This window comes from Sardina pilchardus, chromosome 10 (genome assembly GCF_963854185.1).
Source record: "Sardina pilchardus chromosome 10, fSarPil1.1, whole genome shotgun sequence".
NCBI classification, from domain to species: domain Eukaryota; kingdom Metazoa; phylum Chordata; class Actinopteri; order Clupeiformes; family Clupeidae; genus Sardina; species Sardina pilchardus.
Window position 1 is genome coordinate 11,261,237 of NC_085003.1, and position 21,512 is coordinate 11,282,748.

Below are 21,512 nucleotides of genomic sequence, written 5' to 3' on the forward strand. Positions count from 1 at the left end.
AAGGCAGAGGCAACCCTCCTCCATCCCACTACTGCTCACTAACGCCCGGAGAACACTTGCCCAGGGTTAGTCAATAGAGAGGACCTGCATTCGGAAATTAGAGTGTGTTTAATCGACAAAATGCTTCATTTTCGGAGGACGTTTGACAACGAAAAGGGCCAACTTCAGGAGCTTAACGGCAGGCTCAGCCAGTACCTGTCAAGAGCGAAGCAACTAGAACAAGAAAATGCCCGTCTTATCGTGGAAATAAACAGCATCAGGCACGACAGGCCCGCACAATGGGAACATCAACACATGGCAGAGTTGCGACAAATGAGAAGAATGGTGGAACAGCTCGCCTTCGAGAAGTCCAAGGCAGAGATGGAAAGAGAAAAGTTGCGCCAGGAGCTCCACATGGTTAAGGCTCTTTGCTCAGAGGAGACGGCAGTAAGCAAAGGTATTGGTGGGGAACTAAAAAGTTGGGAGAAGGAGCTGCATCAAGCCCACAATACTAACGCCGCCCTAGAGGCACGATTAATTGAGCTGGAGAATGAATACAGGTTTCTGGAGGATGCTCACAGTCAAGAAATCGCCCATATGCGAAGCCAAGCTCACTCAAGAATTGTACCTGTCGTTACCCAGACATACCATGGCCCCCCAGCGCCTTCAATGGAAGAGGTTGAGCAGTACGCGCTGTCTTTATCCGAAAGTTGGATGGAGACGTACGACATGTACCGAATCAGGGTGGAAGAGATGGAGCAGGCTATCAAAGCAGATCAGCAGAGACTGGAAGACATGGGACGGGAAAAAATGCAGTACGTGTCGGAACTGAATAAGCTACGGGCAGAACTTGATAAACATGGGCAAATACAAATACATCTGGAGGATCAGCTGATGGACATGCAAGAAAAATTTCGGGCGGATGTCAACCAGTATCAGGTGAGCCAAGTACACGATTGTTGTTGGATTTAATGCATGAAAAACTTTTGCACACATTTGGTGATGTGGAAAATTGTTAATTGTCTGCAACGAAACAAAGTAGCATATCTAATAGCCTAAACATTACAACATACACGCCTGCTTCTGGTCAATAACACTGTTCACTGATGCCTTTGCTGTGCCACACCCACTCCAACAGAACAATATCACTCATGTGCAGCGGGATTAGCGTCACATGGCGACAGATGTAGAGAATTTTAAAAGGGGTTTGATTTTGTAATTGGAAATGGAAGGATATAATATTTTATTGTTTTGTTAGAAATACATAGATTTTATACAGCACATAAACAGAGAAACAAAGCAGAACAAATACTATTATGTGTTATTAAGTGGTCACATCTAGTACTCAGGACTAATGTGCAGTATTTCTAATATAAAATGCCTGAACCAGTATAAATAGCTTGTTATGTAATAGGCCAATGGTGAAATGGTAAGATGGATATCCATTCAGTGATGACTTTGAGGTTTGATACATGAGACACGTGCACTTGTGTAGCCCCTTGCTTGGAAGGGGTCTGCGGTCGGTGCTACTGGAAAGTAGCCTAATCTCTGTCCCTTCCACCTGTTCTTGTCCAGGCCCTGAAGACAGACAGAGTTACTTTCCGGAAGGTCTCTCTCTCTCTCTCAGGCCTCACTGGGTCATCCACAAAAAAAATGATTAGAGACAGCCGAGCGTCATGCTCTGATGTGCAAATATAATCACCTATTGGTGATGGTAAAAAAATTACAGTGAAACAGGAATTCTGATTGTGTTGACATAGAGACATTTAGATGTATTATGTCTGTCAGTAGGGCATTTAGCTTAAACCAGTTTAATTGCCTTTTTACAAATCTCTCTGGCAAAGCCGTTCCATACAAAGATCAAGGACCAGCTGCTACAAATTATTTCTTTGGAAGTGCTTATTGATTCAACGACATTTGTCATAACATGTACAACAGTGTATGCACATTTATATTAAAATCACATACACACACACACACACACACACACACACAACCTCGTCAACATAAGTAATCTCGACACAAGTCTACTGTTGGCAGCAGGAGAGGATTTTCAAGGCTAGACAGTGTGTAAAGAAGGGAGTTTGCCAGTCCTAATGACAGTTATCTACGACTGAGGCATTGTGAGGATCACCCATGGTGCCGCCAGCTGGCCCGCGCCCAGTTAACCCTTCACTTCCGTGAAGTGAGCAGTGAGAGCCCCGGTGGGGGTGTCGCCTCGAATCTTCGAACAGGTGCTCCATAATGAAGAGCACTTCCCAAAATACACACTTGTTAGACTCTGCCAAAGCGATATTGAAACGTGTTGAAATGAGATGGGTAAATGGATGTGAAGGCACACACCCTTTTGTTCATTGAATTGAATTGAATTGAATTGAATTGAATTGAATGCCTTTATTGTCATTGTACTTTGCAATACAACAAAAATTAGGAGCACTACTCCACTGGGTGCATACGTACACTAAATAATCATTACAAGACCTCTGTCATTTTACACACAGTAATAATGATCACGTGATCACATGATTTTACTACCACATTATGCAGATAACACAACTCTGAGCATCATCACTGAACTTGTGCATCCACTGAACATGAGAGAAATCTGTGGTTGGTAGCAACACATTAATCTGACAACTATATTTTAAAAATGAGTGGTGTTTCACTCACTACTGCACTTACTAAGTTATAGACATTATCCTGTGAACTGATTATACTAATTAGCATATTAACGGCATGACAGAAAATGAAAGTTCACAACAACCTTGTGCCATTGAAGAGGGAGACATCATAAGCTCTAACCTTTTATTTTCTGTCCAGGTGATTATTGATGAATTGGAGCATGAGCGGGTTATGCTTGCCGATGCCATGTCTGGGAAGTTGCAGGACCACCAGAATCTTCTGAGGGTCAAGATGGACCTTGGTCTGGAGGTAGCTGCCTACAGGTACTGCCTAGTTAAGGTTTATGTGGTGCTATTCTGTCATCACGTCTTCCTCTGTGGGAAAGGAAGATGAAAAGTTATCACTACATTAATGTGTGAAGTCAAAAGTGAATTGTGAATAATGAGGTTGTAACCCCCTCCAATAACCAGAACTGGCCAGTGCAACCTCAACAACATAAGTGTCACAGTAGAGAAAGAAAGCTAGTGTCTCTTGTTAAAGGACTGTGCTTTAGGAGGAGGAGAGTAGATATACTGTACAAGTCCAGTATATGAAATACATGCAATTTCAAGTCAAGTCAAGTTTATTTATATAGTGCATTTCATACACTGAGGTCATTCAATGTGCTTTACATAAACAAAACCAAACAGTAATAGCAGATAAAAGCATATAGGGCAACAGTCAAAGAGTAATTAAAAAAAATCATACTGTTACAGTGTTTTCATACTATTACTGACATCTAATCCCTTTGATTCCCTTTGAAGTACGTCATGTCAAACTCAGGATCAGTCAGTATGGAATATTTGATCAACCCTAATTGGAAAAAGGTTCAAAAGTATCAGGAATTTTTGGAGGGTGGGTATACCCCTCTCAAAGTCAATAGGGAATGTCCTCTGGAGCTAAGAAGGGCTTCAGTACTGTAAGCTTTTCCATGTCCACATTCTCCACAATTAATAGAAATGCCAAAATCAAGACAGAGACATTCACACCGCCTCTTTTAGCCGTGTGAGGGTAACCAGCGCCCTATGTGTTCTGAAATACCAAACAGAGTGTTTGCCCTCATGCTCTCACTGAGATTAAATATTTATATCCACATCACTTCTGCCTCAGTGACAAGGACGTGCTAAAAGCTACTCACGGCCCTCCGCTGGCGACGGCACGGGCACTTAAGAAATGCTGAATCACAGAGATGCATTTATTATTTGTCCAATGCACGTCGTGTCAGCTGGTTCATTGAATTTCCAATGTAGAGATCTCAGTTGAAATAGTGGATGTTTGTGATATTAACAGAAGTGTACAGTATAAGTGTAATTCAAAATGGAAGCACATTACACATTGTAATTAACAATACCATATCCAAGCATAATTTACAGATATGGCTGCAAAACTGTAATTTAACATACAGTTCAGTTCAGCTTGGTAACATAATGTTGCAAAAAAATGTAACCTCACTTTTGCTTGTGAAGATGAATGAGTCAGTGGATTCATTCATTCATTCATTCATTTATTCACCGAAACATACTGCGACTCAACAATATAACTTTGTGGTACCGTAATCATCTGAATTAAATGTTGCATTACGCATTGAGCTACAGTATTTTCATCAAAATAAATAATGCCATGTGCGAAGGCTATGTGAATGCCAAGGCAGTTCTTTCCCACAGGTCTGCCAGGACCCACTGTTGCTTATGGAATGTATTTTTAGTGATTTTAACTCTGAGCAACTGGTGGTCCCAGAGGACGGGGTCACTGAACCTGCTCCCCCTCTGCCTTTTCTTCAGTAAATAAACTCTTCGGTGAATCTTACACCACGACAACTGTATGGACAGGCTACTTTGAACACAGCAATGCCACTTAGATTGGATTAATCAATGTCTTTTAGATGTTAAAACCAAAACTGGTGTCATCACAGCTGTAGCTGGCAGAAGGACCACACAAATATGTATTTGTATTGCTTCCTAACGAGTGTTCTGCAGACAGTGTACACTGCATCCAACCACAAAATTCAAACACCTCTGTTTCAGGTGTATTAATAGGCAACATTCTTGCAACATACTTTTTAGATAGAGTTACTTCACTCTTGTAGAACCAGCACCAAGAGGTGCCTGTGTTGTGCATTTAGTAACAAAAGCAAATCAGTACTCACATTTCATTTGATACGGTGGGTGTAGTTCTTTCACAATCAAAGGCCCACCCAGTTCTCACTGGCAGTGGATCGGTAATGGAACACAGTTTTCAGTGTGTTACGTTAGTAATGTCATCCATGTTTAATTTAGTGTTTTCAGTCTTAAATAATTCCTCAGCCTTGTGTAGACCCTATTTTCCTTTTCTGTTTCCTTAGCAAGCATTTCTGCAAAATGCCTTCTGTGGGGTGTTTAGTAAAGGTTAAATGTCATCTTCAGAGACGTCCTGCAGAAGCCAGAGTCTTTCCGTGTGTGTGTGTGTGTATGTCAGACCACAGCACTCTAATCCATAAAGAAAACAGACAGGAGTGCATTCTGGCTGTTATTTTTAGTTCGGTCTTTCAGCAGACTCACAGGGGACAGACACACTGGCTCTGGGCTCAACAAAGTGCTCCCAACTTTTTGTCTTTCATTGCTTCTTCCATACGCTAGACACACACACAGCAGTGAATTGTTAAGGTAGGTTATCAGATAACAGACTTCATTCTGTTTTCTTTCATTGTGCTATGATTAGCATTGGGTGTTCCGGCTGATCTTTGGTTCATTTTGTTGATGAGCAGGTATATGGGTTCGGTGTGTCGTTTCATTGTCATCTGGCGCTAAGTGTAATCTGTGGATTTGTGATGGCAGAGCAAAGTGGTCAGCATCCCCCAGAGAGGTGAAATGAGCTCAGTTTTATGTTAGGAAAGAACCACAACACAAGTCAACTTCACATGACCTTTGAGTGAATTTAGCCTACCGCTGTGTGTTTACCTTATGTTTTTTTCCCTTCCTAGGGCTCTCTTGGAAGGAGAAGGGAGACATGCCCAAATGCGGTCTGATCTTCACTCAAGAGAAAGAATAATAGGTATTGTTTGGGTTAAAGATTAATCCCCCACTTGTCTTCTTTAGCTTTGTAATTGTCCATATAAATGACTCTTGTTTACATCAAGTTTACTCTGGAGCTAAACAAATGCATCTTCAATATCTTAAAAATGAAAGAGGCGGCAATATATATGCATGTTATTATTGTACTTTCCAGATATCAAGATGCCTTCTCACCCTCACACTCCAAAAGCCATGGGCAGGCTTGACATCAGGTCCCCATTCCAGTTAACTGGCTTTGAGAGATATATGGAGCCCATAACCGGTGTCAGAACAGCAACTACGTCCAAGACCGAGTCCAAAAGTGCCTCACGTGTCGTCCCAATCAGTGTCTCTGCCCGTGCACATCAAAGTCCAGCAGACAGACGGGACATGGTCGCTTTTACCAAAGCTTCACAGGCAGCTGCCACAGCCACAGCCACCAACACACGTGCCTCCAAACCCAGCGCCCCAACTGTCGAGAGAAAGAGGGAAGTGGTTCAAGAGAAGAGTGTGAAGGTTACGGAAAGGTCACAGCAATCTATGAAGGGTTCCTATGATCAAATGCCTTCCTCACTTTCCACGGAGCAGAAAACTGTGAGAGTTGAGCAGCCTTTTCCAAAAACCTTTGACAGCCAGCAGAAACACAAGGATGACAAGACAGATTTGAGAGGACAAGACAAAATGGCAGATGTTAAAGACCAGAATGGACAAAGAGGTCATACAGAGACCAAGAGTACAACAAGTGAGAAGAAAGTATTGGATACAGCCCTGATGGAGGACATCATTGAGAATGTCATGAAGCCAGCTGGGTTGGGTGTGGATCTCTCTAAGCCTGACTCGAAGATGACTTACCATGTGGAGAAAACTGAAGAGGATGATGGGACAACTAAGACACAGATTATTCTTGAGTCTAAGGTACAGGAAGATGTGGATTTGTCACAGGACTCGGCTCTGGAGGAGCTCCTGAGCAGAGGAGTGAAGACAGTGACTTTGGAGGACATCAAGGGAACCTCAGCAGGTAGTATGATCCAGAACCTTCTTGGCCTGGGACTGAAGGAGGGCGAAAGCATGGAAAACAAGACAGTAAACATCAAGATCATTGAGGAGCCTGTCGAGACCCCGAGTGACGAGGAAGCTGAAATGGTGTCAAACCCAGCATTCTTTCAAACTTCCTCAACGTCCTACCAAATTGAAGAGGTGGACAATGTACACCAGGCTGGCAAGCAGCCTCAGATGAGTGGAGAGGCCATGAAGGCACCAACGAACGAGACAGAATACGACAGGAATGGATCAGTTCGAATTCAGGAAAGTTCAACAGACATGGGGACTCCGTACTCTACCCAGGATCAGGAATCCCAAGAGTATTTTGTGTCCACACCAGAGGACAACCTATCGGAGGATGAAGGTGGTTTTGGATCCTATGGACATTATGGAGTCGTGGATGATCTGTCAGATGAAAGGTACTACCAGGAAGGTGCTTTCCCTGTGAAAAAGCACTTCTCAGAAGACAGTGACAGTTTCAGAGATGAACCAGAGGAGATATTTGAGGAGAACATGCGCTCATATGCTAGAGACAACATCCCAGAGTGCATCATTGAGGAGGAGGTTCGCGTCTCACCCATGGTGCAGGAATCAGTGCTTGGGTTTTTGAAGGAGGAAACACTGGATCCAAAGGAACAGTTGAAAGGAGCCTTAGAGAAACTCCAAGGCACAGTGTCCGGGCCTCTGAAAGAGGAGCTGTCTCGCCTCACACAGGCTGAACTTCAAGGTGCCGACAACGTATCTGTGGACATCAAACAGCTGCAACAGAGTTCGGGCAACGGAACCACAACCATTGTGGCTGAGCTGAATGTCACTCAAACCCTGGAAAATTCTGGACTTCTGGGTGACGAGGGTGATGACATGTCAGAAGAGCAGATAATGGCTGCCCTGCGGTCAAACCCTGAGCTCCAGAAGGCCTTTAGTGGCGGAGCACAGGGAGGGTACACCATGAAGGTGTCCAGGCAGGAAGTCACAACACAGGGCATGCCCTGGGAGTCGGAGAGTGGGGAGGCCAGAGACGAGGAGGACATCATGAGTGGGATCAGCAAGACAGAGAGGCACATCAAACTGGGTCCAAATGAGACGACCTTCACTTTCCAGATGGATGCCAACTCAGGCTTAGCCGGTGCTGGTGGCATGGATATCCAAGGGCTCCTGCAGCGGGGGGAGGCTGGCGATCATGAGATAACAGGAGCATATGGCCCCAAACTCAAAGTCTCGCAAGAGAAAAAAGTGGCTACTGTCTTCCTGGAGAGCACGGAGCAAGACTAGTTTTTAAAACATCAAGTGCCACAGACATGTTGAGGTGATGTCTTCAGAGGAGAGTCTCCAAACATTGTTAGTGTTTGTAATAATGAATGAATCACACCATAGCTAAGATGCAGTGGTTTACTTCTAGGTCTACATCACTTACAACTAAGGCACCACTTCCATCAATTGTGGTGATATGTTAACAATGAGCATCTTGCAATATTGAGTAGTTCAAGTTATTTTATAATAATATAACTGCTTAGCAAATGAAGCCAACCTTTTGTTTGAAACTTGAGGTTTTCTTGGATGCTACGATATATATTTTTATACTAACTTAGACTACTAAGCTTAGATCTTTTGCAAAAGGATCGTGAATCTAATAGATTGACTTAAAATATATTTTCCATTCCATTAGTCTTAAACGGATGATGTGCAAATTAGAAAGCAGAAACCACCAGAGTTGCCCTCACCATTGAGTTATCATAGCATTAACCAAAAGGTGTATGGTCACAGTGTGGGACTAACCATTCTGGACTCTAGAGGGATAATGCAAAGAAATGTGTCTAGACAAGGATGGTGTAATGATTACTACCGGTAGGTTTTCTTGGCTGACGGATGCCACTGATGAATGTCATTAATAGGTGCATAGGTGAAGTGATGTTTGTAATCAGCTTCACAAAAATACATATACAAGGAAGAAAGCAAGGAATCCATCAACAGATTTTAACATTCAGCTCCATAAAAGCCAGAAGTTTACTAATGGTAACTGCAAATTAGCTTTCATTGCATTTCTATAATCATTATGTCTTGGTTGGTCTTGCAGCTAGTAAACTTGCCAGTCTATCCTTTACTGTTTCCCACACAGATCCTTTAATCTTTAAATACCATTACATGGGCGACCACTAATCCAGCCATCCTACATTTTCAAAATGATGTTCTTTTATGCGCTTTCAGGCACGGATGCCAGAAGGAGAGAGTTTGGCTGAGGGATTTAGGGGTAAGGAGCAGGAGATGGAACAGGAAAGTAGCAGAATATTAAATTCTTTGGATAAAAACAAAGTTGGAATGGTATTCATGCAGACCTGATGGGAGTTACGAGTATGCATGTGGATGTGTTTTTAGTCAAGTGATGATCTGCTTGGTTGTATGTGATTGTACTGGAGCAGCCTTGGCTGCGGTGGCACACCTTCACTTGAGGTAAAGAGGTGTAATGACTGTCTGCTATTTTTAGATCCTAGTATCAGCTTAGTGCTAGTGTGTGTAGAGAAAGAGCCAGACAGTGAGAGAGATGAGTGCATGTTAGAATTCAAGGGGGAGGTTTTGGCCGCTGTAGTCTCTAGATCTCTCAGCTGTGTAACTATTGAGTTTTAACTCTCATTATTAGCACAAGATTATTGGAAATGCAGGATTGTAATTAATTCAATTGTTGAATCTTTTAACAAGGGTTGCATTTTAAGTGTTGCATAGACTAAGTAAGACTTGTAAAAGTTAACCTGATCTGGTCATGTCATGTAACCAAAACTGGCTTATATCTAATATGTCAGTTCTAGCAGCAACTGCCTTTTGGCTCTCCGAGTATTTGGGGTTAACCTTCATCGTCAGATGAAATGTCAGCTTGAGACCTTAAATGACACAGCAGAGTTTGAGACATCTGGCAGGTGTGCTAACTGTCATAATGGTCGTGAAAGTTTATTGTGAAATGTCCATGTGAATCAGACGACTTAATTGAAGTGTGAGATTTTGGCGATAAATTCATGAAATGTTGTCTCGCTGATACTTACAATGACACTATAAAATCTAATTAATGTGCAATGTAATGTCACATTTACTGAATGGCTTATTGAAATGAATGTCTTCACAAATTCAGTTAATTTGCTTAACATTCACTCTTGGCCTTGTAACACGCCTGATATTACCTCTGTGTTTCTGATATTCAAAATATGTCTTCATTTGTCTTGTGTTATGCACTGGTAGGAATGTTTGGAGAGGTTTATCTAGCTTTGAGAAACTTTGTAAGGGAAAGCACTTCCATCTGACGCACCTGTAAGCTTTGCTGAGCACTTGATTTCAGTATTCTGAGAATCAGATATCGAAGGATTCTTTGCAACCATGCTCTGTGTGACAATTATGCAATGCTTCTGTTTGATTTACAAATGTTATGCAAGATATTTGGGTTTCCAGACAGATACTTTGATTTGTTTTGATTTGACTTGAGTAAGGGATTTCTTATGAATTTGGCCTCATTACGGCAGCTTCTCTGTCCACATGCTGCAGGATACATACTGTTGTTTGGTCCATCTTGCAAAAAAATCAGAAACTATTAAACACACTATTAAAATGTAATTTTCAGTGCAATCAGGAGTCGGTGTCCTTTATTTTGGAGTACTTTTGTTTGGGAAAAAAATAAATCAATAATGGCATGCATGAGAAAAAGACTCACTGTACACACATTAGAGATGGCTGCCACCTCAAATTCATAGTAGCGCTGTTTCGGTTGCCTAACCAACAGTTGAACAAAATGCTCCCGAAAGTCTGAACAAAGAGGCAGGCAAGATTGTGTAGCTCCGTCCGAGGTATTACTTGGCTGTGTTCCAACACCCTTAATTTCTACTGGCATCAGAGGACAAGGATTGCTGTCCCTGTGACAGCTTGGGTCCATTCATCCAGATTGTCCCAACAGGCAAAACTGCTAAGGGTCTGACATGTTGGTATTTATCCCTTTCGCTGTGGGGGATGGCACCACTGCACAAAATGGAGGCCTTGTCTGTAGATTGCCCTCTCTTCTGTGCACTGCAGAAATCTCTGGTACCCTGGAATATGTGACAAATAAGAAGCAGATTGTGAGCAATATGTTTTGTGTTATACTTGCAAACAATTCATACACTGTGTGAGCTGAAAGTAAGGCTGTTTGCTTACTGAGACAGCATATTCACTGTTCTTTGAGTAGCTCTGGTCTTCTTATGCCGGGGTCCAAACAGGGCAATCTGAACCTCAAGACACTGAAAACAAAAGGAAAACAGAACCATTTAAGGTTTACAGTTAGTCATCTTAAGTACACTGTGTTGTTTTTTGGAAAATAATCAACTGAAAGCCACTTCATACAATCTTTTTGGTCAAAGGGCAGACTTTACATAGTTCATAGTCCAGTCTGAAAAGACTATCACACAGCAGGAGTTTCCCTTTCACTGATGCACGCACCAATCATCAGGACCAGACCACCTCCTTATGATAGAGAGAACACTTCATACTCACAGATATCCTTCTCTCTCTCTCTCTCTCTCATGAATCTCACAATTCTGATAACAACATCACTCTAGGGGAGAGTATTGGCAAGCTGGCCTCCAGATTTGATTTAAGAGGTCCAAACAACAATGGCTGCCAGCCAAGTGTAGCTGCCATTGCTATCTGTCATTCGTAATGACACAACAATAAACAATCAAGCTGTGTGTATTTTTGTTACGCTGCAGGCTCTTGTTGTTGCCTGACCACAGCTAAATTTGACTTACAACAACAGCGTATGTCCTCGAGCAGGCCTTACTCAGGCTCTGAAACAGAATACAACTATGGCCTCCCGGGACTCAAACGTTACAGCCGCCGCCAAGTATTGCGTAACAGCAGAGACAAAGATTACCCAATATTTCCACAACCACTGGAATCACTCTGACGGGCCCTTTCAGAGATCCAGGGAAAAAAATCTGTGTTCACTGTTTCCATAATGTGAACTGTAGAAAAAAAAATGTTTCCCCCCCATTTTTTATGGAAAAGGTGGTTGTCATTTTCTCCAGCCTCCCTGGCTTTTAAGATTGATCCAATGGGAGAACGTTTTCAGCAGGAAGAGGGGGGTTAATGTCAAATGCGAGTGTGTCTCTCATATGCACTCGTGCGTGTTTCTCTGCACTGGTGAGAGTATATGAGGGATCTCACCACAGCGTATAGTACCGTAGTGCATTTCCACAGAGTTGCCCCAACATGAAGCCTTTAAAGTAGGAAATGACACATTATGCCCAGCAACAGGGACATCAAACACTTTCATGCCTTTTCTTCCAGTGACAAGACCCTCATTATCCCAACTACCTCTTGGGTTCGATCCAGATTTCTAAATCGGGAGGTTTGTTGCCCTTTCTATAGCCCAGCTGTTGTCATGATTACGGCATAAAGAACATGATATCATGGCGTTATCTGTCAGGGCCGCTATGGAAAGGTTAGTGGCCTAAAGAGAAGCAGAGAACATGGACCCGGTGATTCATGCTGAGGTTCTTGGATCCTTCTGCGCCTGGTTACAACAACAAAGCAACATAGCAACAGGGCTCCTTCACTTACAGGCATGTTAGCACTAGCAACCAGGAAGCCCACTATGCTTGTGCTATTTTGGAGTGTTTTTCAGTGCGGAAATACAGGCCGCAGTGGGAAAGACCCTCTAAATGTCACTTTATCACTCTACATAGTTTGGCACTGATGACTGAAGCAAAGTGAGTTGGTCAGTCTTCCTTAACAGGTGGGGAGAAGGTTGTATTTTTATAGGGCCGAGGCTAATGCATTCCTTTGGTATCTCACACATTGCTATTTTGCAACACTTGTTTCACATTCTCAGTCAATGAAGAGCTCCTTCCATGGCAAACATAGCAAGACGCATTCTAGAATACTTGCATTTCCTTACAAGGACCTGGTGGAATGCTGGTGTGATTGGGGTCGGTGCCCTCTGCAACAGACTGCATTGGAGTCAGCAAAGTTCCCAACTCTGTCAAAAAAAAAAAAACCCTCCGGAGACCCATCTGTCTGCGATCGTCCAAAAACAGAGAGAGCACAATGTCACCCTGTGTGACATGTTTCACTATAGGGAGTGTTTCCCCTGCCTCCAGCCTTCAGCCAAGATTAGCCATGTAGCTCTCACAGCGCTGGGCCTCGGAGACTCGGTGAAAATAGCAGCTCCGTTACAATGACAGCGCCTCTTTGCGCACTGTACAGTATATTTGCAAGGGCCTTGATCTGACGGCTTTACACAAGCTAGATAATTCCACCTCTGGCCGGTTTATTAATATTGGGTGTGCCGCTCACTACTGACTCCTGGCCTTTACAGTGAGCTTCTAAAATTGCAGAGCAGCAAGAGACTTGCATGTGTGACGCTGAGAGTGAATGATCATGTACCGGTCCACGTAGACATGGGAGCACATGCTGAAGGAGTAATCTGAGGCTACATTACCATAAGGCATTCAAAACTGCTTGTGATTAATTTTCTCCTGACATTTTTTTTTCTTCCATTGCATACCGTTATATGGCAAAGGTGGGAAATGTGGTGACATTTTACTGCATAAGATATCACATGGAAACTTACAGCATACACCATCTCATCAGGACACATTTAGTTGCTTATGGAAGTAATTACTATATTTAGTATGGCTACATATAACGGCCTGTGTTGATTGTCTTCTTATGAACAATACACAAGTGTTATTTGTACCCATATCGTTCTTCGTCAGAATTATAATATGCTAATATCCTTTAAGAGGTACTATACATTCATGTGAATAATTCAAAATAATATTTCAGAGCAGCACAATGACACTGTTGGAACAGGGATGATAATTCATCCTAAATGTTCCATCACACCTTCTACAGTATCTGTGCTACTGAACAGACCTTAGATTCTAGACCAGGGATTCCCAAACTGTGGTACCACTGGTGATACCCGATTTGAAAGGTGTTAAAAATTAACTTTTCAAATTCAATTTCAATGTCATATTCTGGCCGGCTACACCAATCCCAGAATCCCCCGGTGCATGTCTAGGCTCTGGGTTTACCTTGCTCATGGTTTTATGGGCCCGTTTCATCTGTCCCTGCGTCATCTCCACTCCACCAATCAGCTGCAGCGTCTCAGCCACCTCAGCGCTCAGGTCTCCGAAGGCGCTCCTCTTCAAGGCCAGAGATTCGCGCTGCAACGCCACACTCCTCTACACACACAATTGGAGAGCAGAGTTCCAAAAAGTCACACCGATTTCCTTTTCAGAGTTGCCCTTTGTTTACATCTATGCTATCCAGACAAATTCGGAACCAAGAAATAGAAATATGTCAGAACTGGCTGGCACTTACTGTACTTCAACTTCAGAAAGCTTAACTGTCAGAGCTCGAGAGCTATGGAAGATGAACTCAACCTCAACCCAAAGCCACATGGGGCACACTTGTGTACTTGCCAGCCATAGTTTTGCTAGGATGACTGGCTGCCATACCTAAGATTATGGACTTGGGCCATGAATTTGGCTTTCAAGTAGCACAATTATAGGCTGGGTGAACCCTGCCAGAGTTGCAGGCGAATTTGGATTTTGCCTATCACCCCTGCTTCCTGTCCACAACCTTTGGCTCCAATCACAAACTACTAGCTTACCCAAAAGATGCACCGGATCGTTGGTCTGTTTGGTTGAAGGACTATCCAAGTGTACGGAGTCATTTGAATAAATCCCATTGATCACGCCTCTTGTGCAGTTAAAAGATTGAGCTTGGTATGGTAATAGCCAGACTAGTACAATTACTCAACAACAACACAGGTGGCAAATATGGCAGTGGGTTGGCACCCTGTGCAAAGAGGGAAGGGGATGGTCTGCACACATTGTAATGGCTCCAAAAGTACTTCATTTGTTTACTATAAAAGGCAACGTTTCCATCGACATATCTTCATCAGGCAAAAGAAAGTTAGCCTGTGCACAAATGAATAATAAATAAACCGAGCGAGCACACCAACCTCCTGGTGGCCAGTTTGCAGGAGGAAGCGGCAGTAGTCGTCCAGCACGGTCAGCACTGTGGCGTCCTCTGGGCCCGCCACACTCCTGTACACACGCAGACTCTCCTCAAAGTAGCGCGCAGCAGAATCTGAGTGTACACAGACACACACCAACACACACACACAACTTTGTTGAAACTTTGAAAGGTTGCAAATCTATCATCATCTTGAATTTCCCCTTGGGGATCAATAAAGTATCTATCTATCTATCTATCTATCTATCATCTATCTATCTATCTATCTATCTATCTATCATCACTTTATAGCACATTTAGTACAGTCAAATATCAAACTGGATTGAGAACATTCCACGCACAGCCTGTTTTTTTACATGTTTTGTTCTGATTTACTTCTTAGTATCTCAGTAATATTTAAAAGGCTAGGGCCACACAGCCATGCTCCATCTGTTAAGAGTGCAGCAGGACCCTGTGAGATCTGTAGTAAGGTCTGATGTTCTTGTTTGTAAAGTGAGACTGTTCGTCCTTAGCCCTCTAATGCGCACACACACACACACACACACACGTTCCCTCATGTGCCCCACAGAGGCTGAGCAGTGTAAGTGTCAGGAGTGTAAGAAGTCACCATTGTGGTGGGGCTCTGCTGCACTGGAGTAGGCCAGAGCCAGACTATGGGCAACATGGGCCCCCTCCACCCCCTCAGGGCTCTGACTCAGGGCAATGGCATGAGCCTGCAGAGAGAGAGAGAGAGAGAGAGGGAGAGAGAGAGGGAGAGAGAGAGAGAGAGAGGGTGATAGAAAAGGGAGAAGAAATAGAAAAACAGAGGGAGAGGGAGAGAAGGAGAAAGAACACAGAGTAAGAGAGGTGGGAGGAGTATGGGGAGGGGGTGTGGTGGTAGTGTGAAGAAATAGAAGAAAAATAGTGTGAAAAAGTGAGAGTGGGGGGGAGAGAGCGTTGACATTGAGACAGATCATATATCCCACCCCTCAGCGCTGGGTGGGAGTGCTGGTTACCTAACAGACCCAACACACGCTGCAGGCAGGGGACGGGTTTCCTCTCAGCATCTCACGGGGGGAACAATCCAGAAAGCAATGACAACACATTCAGTATGCTGTGGAATGACAGTCTCAGGAGTCTATAGAGCTTCAAAAGCTCTCTCATGATACACATGCACACACACACACACATGCACACACACACACACACACAATCCTTCCAAGTCTTCCTTTCACTGCCCTCTCAGAACCAAGCTCTCTTCAGTTAACAAACTCCCTTCATTATGACCTCGGAAACCTTACTGAGAGTAAGGTCTATATATAGAGGTCTACAGTATATCAAAGATCCTTCATTACTGGTCTACATGTAGAATTCTCTAATGCATTGTTGATAGATTTTTTTCTCAATTACTGAGGAGTAACCTGGTATCAAGAAATGTACAAAAGAGGGTTGATCAAAAAAGGTTGAGAAGAAGGAAACCCTTTCCAGGAAATCAATTTCTAGGAACTCTGAGTGCCCATTCACAATCTTTTCAGTGAGCATAAAGGAGACCTGATGTGAACTGTGCTGAATGAAGACGACTGTGTCTCTTGCCTGAAGGAGATGCTCGATGGCTTTGTCCAGGCTTCCCCTGGCCTGCTCTATGGCGGCCATGTCTCTGTGGATGGAGCAGGTGCTGCCCGCTTCACCCATCTCCTCCTGCAGCTCCAGAGCCTTCTGACACTGGGCCAGAGCCTCCGCTGACCGGCCCTGACGCTGGTACACCCTGGAACAGACGCACAGACACAGACACAGACACAGACACGGACACAGACACACACATACACACACAGAGACACAGACACACACGCACACTTGTTATGATGTGCTTGCTGCCTGTGCCTTGTACTCAGTTAGGCAGTACACTTTTACAAACACAAGGGGGCACCAGCTTGCTTCTTTCAACTAGTAGCTACGGACTAGCTATTTAAAGCCATGAAGAAGCTTTAAAGAGTCACAGCGCCCTAAAATATGTTTTTTGAGCTGTTGATTGATTGAAAATAGATTAAAAATTGATTAAAAAGTGGTGAACTGTACTATTACCAGGGTTAATATTGACAAAAATCGTGTTTCTCGACAAAAGTAACATTTCGTCTGATTTTGTATTGGAGACATTGCTCTCCGAGCATTCTACAGGTTGAAACATGCCATGGCATGTTGGTCCAAAATGCTATTGGAATGCTGACGAAGTCCTGTACTTCTCGTCCAACACTAGGTCACCGGGTCGTTACAAATTAGGGATGAAACGCCCCAACACCTGCTGCCCTGATTAGCCTACCTGTGATAAACCATGTCTGCAGCACTCATTCCCAGATTGACACGAAATCACCATGGTTGATTGGTTGCAGCACTGCTACACCCCCTCTCCAAATTTCAGAACGTCTCACCCATTTTGAAAGCCTTTTTCAAAAATGTGAAGTGGGTGGAGTTATGGGGTGAAGTGACTTTTTAATGGAGGACTTGGTTTGACATGGTTGGCCAGGCCTGCTCATGGAGACCCTCGTGCTGGATGTGACCTCTCCTTATTTGGACTTACTTTGCGCTTTGGGCCCATTTTCCTAGTGTTTGATTTAGGGTTTTCGCCACATTTCTAAATTGGCAGTATGAGAGTGGAATGTCGCGCATGGGCTGACCATCCTTGAGGGGGACAATGTGCAGGTTGTTCGTCTTTGAGGGGGACAATGTGTGGGCTGACCATCCTTGAGGAGACAATGCGCAGGGTGTTCATCCACAAGGATGAACAGCGTACCCAGTGACTGCCACATTATCACACACACCTCAGTTAGGGACTTTGGTCTGTGCAGCACATCATTTACTTCTTTCCAGCTTGTTGCCAACTTCTTTTCTATATTTTCATTTCTATATTAGACAAACCATTCAAACCATGTTTAGGCTTGGCAAAAAGCTCAATTAAAACAAAACGTATACTCAATAAAAGGAACTCCTCCCCAATTCATACACAAAATCACCTGAACTGAATTTTACTAGTGTGGTCACGTGACACTATTTACTTTATGAACACTTTAAACTGAATCCTTTAAGAGGCGAGCTGAAGTTGGCAGTGACCCAGACACAGTCTCTCATACTAACTCTGAGGAAGGGAGGTGGGAGACAGACAGTACAAGAGAGTACCTACTGTATCTGACCTGCCCTACTCTTACTCTTCATCTGTGCTCTGACTGCTTCTTGAGAGCAGGGCTCAGGCTGGCAGAAGAGTGCAATTTTAGCATGGGGCCTTGCTCAGGGGAGCACACAGAGAAACAGGAGTTGGCAGAAGTGCCATGATGCAACCAGAGGCTTTGCTAGTGAACTCCTGCATAAACCAAGGCATTTCCTCTCTGTTCTCCTCATCTCAGTTGAGCCTGGTCCTCTCTCCCTGGATAGGACTGGACTAGCTTCAGATGGATATGCCAAATAAACACAACGATGGACCTTATTATTACACCTCAACAGACTTCATGTCTGTTGATCGATTGATTCATCTTTATTGTCTCTGTGCAGAGAAATTTGTCTTGGGCTTACAGGGCATCGGCAGCACAACAACATAACAAAGTATCTCCCACGTTCTTCTTTTAACTCTGCTGAGCCAAAACTGACCAGTGTTTAGTCAGCTTGGGCAAATATATTGCATTTCTAAAGTAGAACCTCTGGAACTCTATAATACATACTGTACATTATAAAGACCCTTTTTGGGGAAGACTACAGTGGGTGTGCTGTGCTGTGTGTTTGGAGTACAAGCCGGCGGCTGCAGCCAAACACGTGTGGTGCAGCCCTAAACACAAGAACCCTGGAGCGAGCAGCAGGCAGCACTCCACTACAGACAACTCCTCATGTCTTTATTAGGCTGAAGATGAAGGCTTCAGGCCCAGTAGGGTGGGGGACCGGGGGGGTGGACGACTGCTAAGTGCCCGGCAAAGGACAGCTTGCTGTCCGACACCTCATTTGGGAGATGTTGCTGATGAAAGTCAGCACAGTGTTTGTATACACACACACACACACACACACACACACACACACACACACACACACACACACACACACACACACACACACACACACACACACACACACACACACACACACACACACACACACACACACACACACATACACCAATCAACCACAACAGGCTACAGGAGTAAACAAGGTGACATAAGACAGCACTGATTCTGTGCAGTATCATGCAGTGCAGACGTGAGAACAAAAACAGGGATTGGATGAGGTGGGCAGATGAGGCAGTGATTTGTTGTGGCCAATTGTGATTGTGATTTAAAGTTACTAGTTACTGTAGCTAATTGGGTGTTTCTTGGAAGGCACATGCAGACACTCACAATGCTTTTTTTTTCTCACATGAAAAGAGGCACAGAGACTGTTTCTGTCAAACGCACACTTTGGCGCTGTCGTTCACTCACTAACACACACACACACACATACACACTTGAACACAATGCAAGCAGTAGAACAGGGAACAAAGGCTTTTCAGTCTGCTTCCATCTCCAGATCTCACCGGCGTGGGCCCAGTGCACCACACACACACACACACACACACACACACACACACCGTGACATCACCATCCTGAGCGTATCCTGCCTACTGCCTCCATTAGACAGCACTGCCAACAGAATGAGCCCCTCCCTGCAGCATTCATAAACACTAATGGACTCCAAATCCAATTTCTGCCTGAACACACACACACACACACACACACACACACACACACACACACACACACACACACACACACACACACACACACACACACACACACACACACACACACACACACACACACACACACACACACAATCTGAGTCTACAGTCTGGGAACAGCCAGGCTTCAGTCATTACCAACCTGAATGTCAAGGACTTATAGTGACCCACAGTTTGTCCTGGCCAGAACAACTCATTAATGTCTTCTGCCTTCCCTTTGTTTCTCTCCACAACTCATAATCACATTCAAAGTTTCATAGTGAGAACAACAGAAAACCTTAATCACATGAAAGCCTGGACATTACTGCCAGCAATCAGTAGGCCTGCATGTCCCATGGATGGGAGAGTGGCTCTCTAAAGCAGATGTTTGCTAAGGAGGCAGGAGCACTCCAACGGTGTGTGTGTGTGTGTGTGTGTGTGTGTGTGTGTGTGTGTGTGTGTGTGTGTGTGTGTGTTTCTCTCTGTTTTTGATTCATGACCGTTTTCAACAAGCAGCTTTTATGCACGCTGGAAAATCCCCGAGACAGAGGCAGAGAGCTACTCCACCCCTTCAAATCAAAATGTCCCACAAACCAAAAGGGGCCTCCACCTCCATCGCCATCCTTTTTAGGGCAGCTCACTGAGCCCCCCCCACTTACCCCACAGCACAGTCATCGTGAATGCTAACACACAGACCTGCAAACACAGCCCCCCCCCCCCCCCCCACACACACACACACACACACTTCACACACCGGGGCCAGCTCTCCCTCGTCTGCCTCGCCCGCTCCCACTCCCTCTCTTTAAGCAGGAGAAATGTAATCGGATGCACAAATCGAATTGGTCGTCTCGAGCCCGGAGACGTGATCTAATTAGGGATTTTAAAGACGGCCTGCCAAGCCAAGCAGCACCACAAGGCCCGCTGCTTAGTAATGGGTACCAGAGCGAGGCTGACGGCGCTGCGGACAGTGAGGCACACAAGTCAACACAGTCGGGGCACAGAGCAGCGCAGAGCAGCGCAGCGCAGCACAGCGTAGCCAAGCAAAACAAGGCGAAACAGAGACGGAGCCACGGGGGAAAACAAACACCGCAGTCTTGCCCTTTAAACATGGAAAAGTCAAGACTTTTGTTGATGGATCTCTGGACGGGATGAACTGTGCCACTATTGTCTGTTGTCTTTTGATGTGTACTGTGTATCGCTCCTTGCCTGTTAGTCCTCTCCAGGTGGTACAGTGACGTCACTCAGGAATGGGAGGATGACATAACGCTCCCTTTGGAGAAGAGTGCCAAAAAAACAACAGCCTGGCTGTGGAACATATGAGCCTACTGAAACAAAGCAAGAAAATGAAAGGCAACAATGTGGGCTTACATCCTGAGTTTGCACAAACACGCGCACACACACGCGCGCACACACACACACACACACACACACACACACACACACACACACACACACACACACACATACACACACAGACACACATATGCAAGATTTGCAAAATACACATGCAACAGTGCAAGACTGTTATCTATTATGTTTCACATAATACTTTGGATAGAGTATTACTTTCCATACACATGTCAAAAAAACTTGAGTGCATGCAGGCTTGAGTGCATGCAGGATTACACACACACACGCACACACACACAAATGTCAACAGAAGACACAACACATGCATTTAAACTGATACAGTACAGATCCTCCTCACATCGGTCATACAGATGGAATGTGGAACGCTGTTCAAGGGGGATGACATAACTCTTTGTTCCTGTCAACCAAAACACCCCAACATCTGACATGGATGCACCCACATCCACCCCACACCCTCATCCACACACACTCTCTCTCTCTCTCCCTCACACACACACACACGCACACACACACACACACACACACACACACACACACACACACACACACACACACACACACACACACACACACACACACACACACACACACACACACACACACACACACACACACACACACACACACACACACACACACACAATGGAATGACTGCTCCTTATAACTGCTTATGTGTTGCATTCAGTGCATAGCTCTTCCACATGGGAGTCCGGCGTGGAAGAGCT

General features: G+C 44.4%; 2 protein-coding genes across 2 annotated transcripts in view; one reads left to right on the forward strand and one right to left on the reverse strand.

Annotated features, from left to right (window-relative positions):
- On the forward strand, positions 1–10,316 carry synm (synemin, intermediate filament protein). Its single transcript, XM_062546697.1, has 4 exons — positions 1–918; positions 2,800–2,924; positions 5,600–5,670; positions 5,845–10,316. Exons 1-4 carry the CDS (start codon positions 121–123, stop codon positions 7,980–7,982), a joined length of 3,132 nt encoding a protein of 1,043 aa, XP_062402681.1. The 5' UTR covers positions 1–120; the 3' UTR covers positions 7,983–10,316.
- Positions 10,311–21,512, reverse strand: part of ttc23 (tetratricopeptide repeat domain 23) — a 17,904-nt gene continuing 6,702 nt past the window's right edge. The window contains exons 5-10 of the mRNA XM_062547932.1: positions 16,281–16,452; positions 15,316–15,421; positions 14,695–14,822; positions 13,760–13,909; positions 10,878–10,960; positions 10,311–10,771 (exon numbers count right to left, since the gene is read on the reverse strand). Coding sequence (XP_062403916.1) covers positions 10,651–10,771; positions 10,878–10,960; positions 13,760–13,909; positions 14,695–14,822; positions 15,316–15,421; positions 16,281–16,452 — 760 coding nt within the window. The 3' untranslated portion in view covers positions 10,311–10,650. The remainder of the gene's footprint in view (positions 10,772–10,877; positions 10,961–13,759; positions 13,910–14,694; positions 14,823–15,315; positions 15,422–16,280; positions 16,453–21,512) is intronic.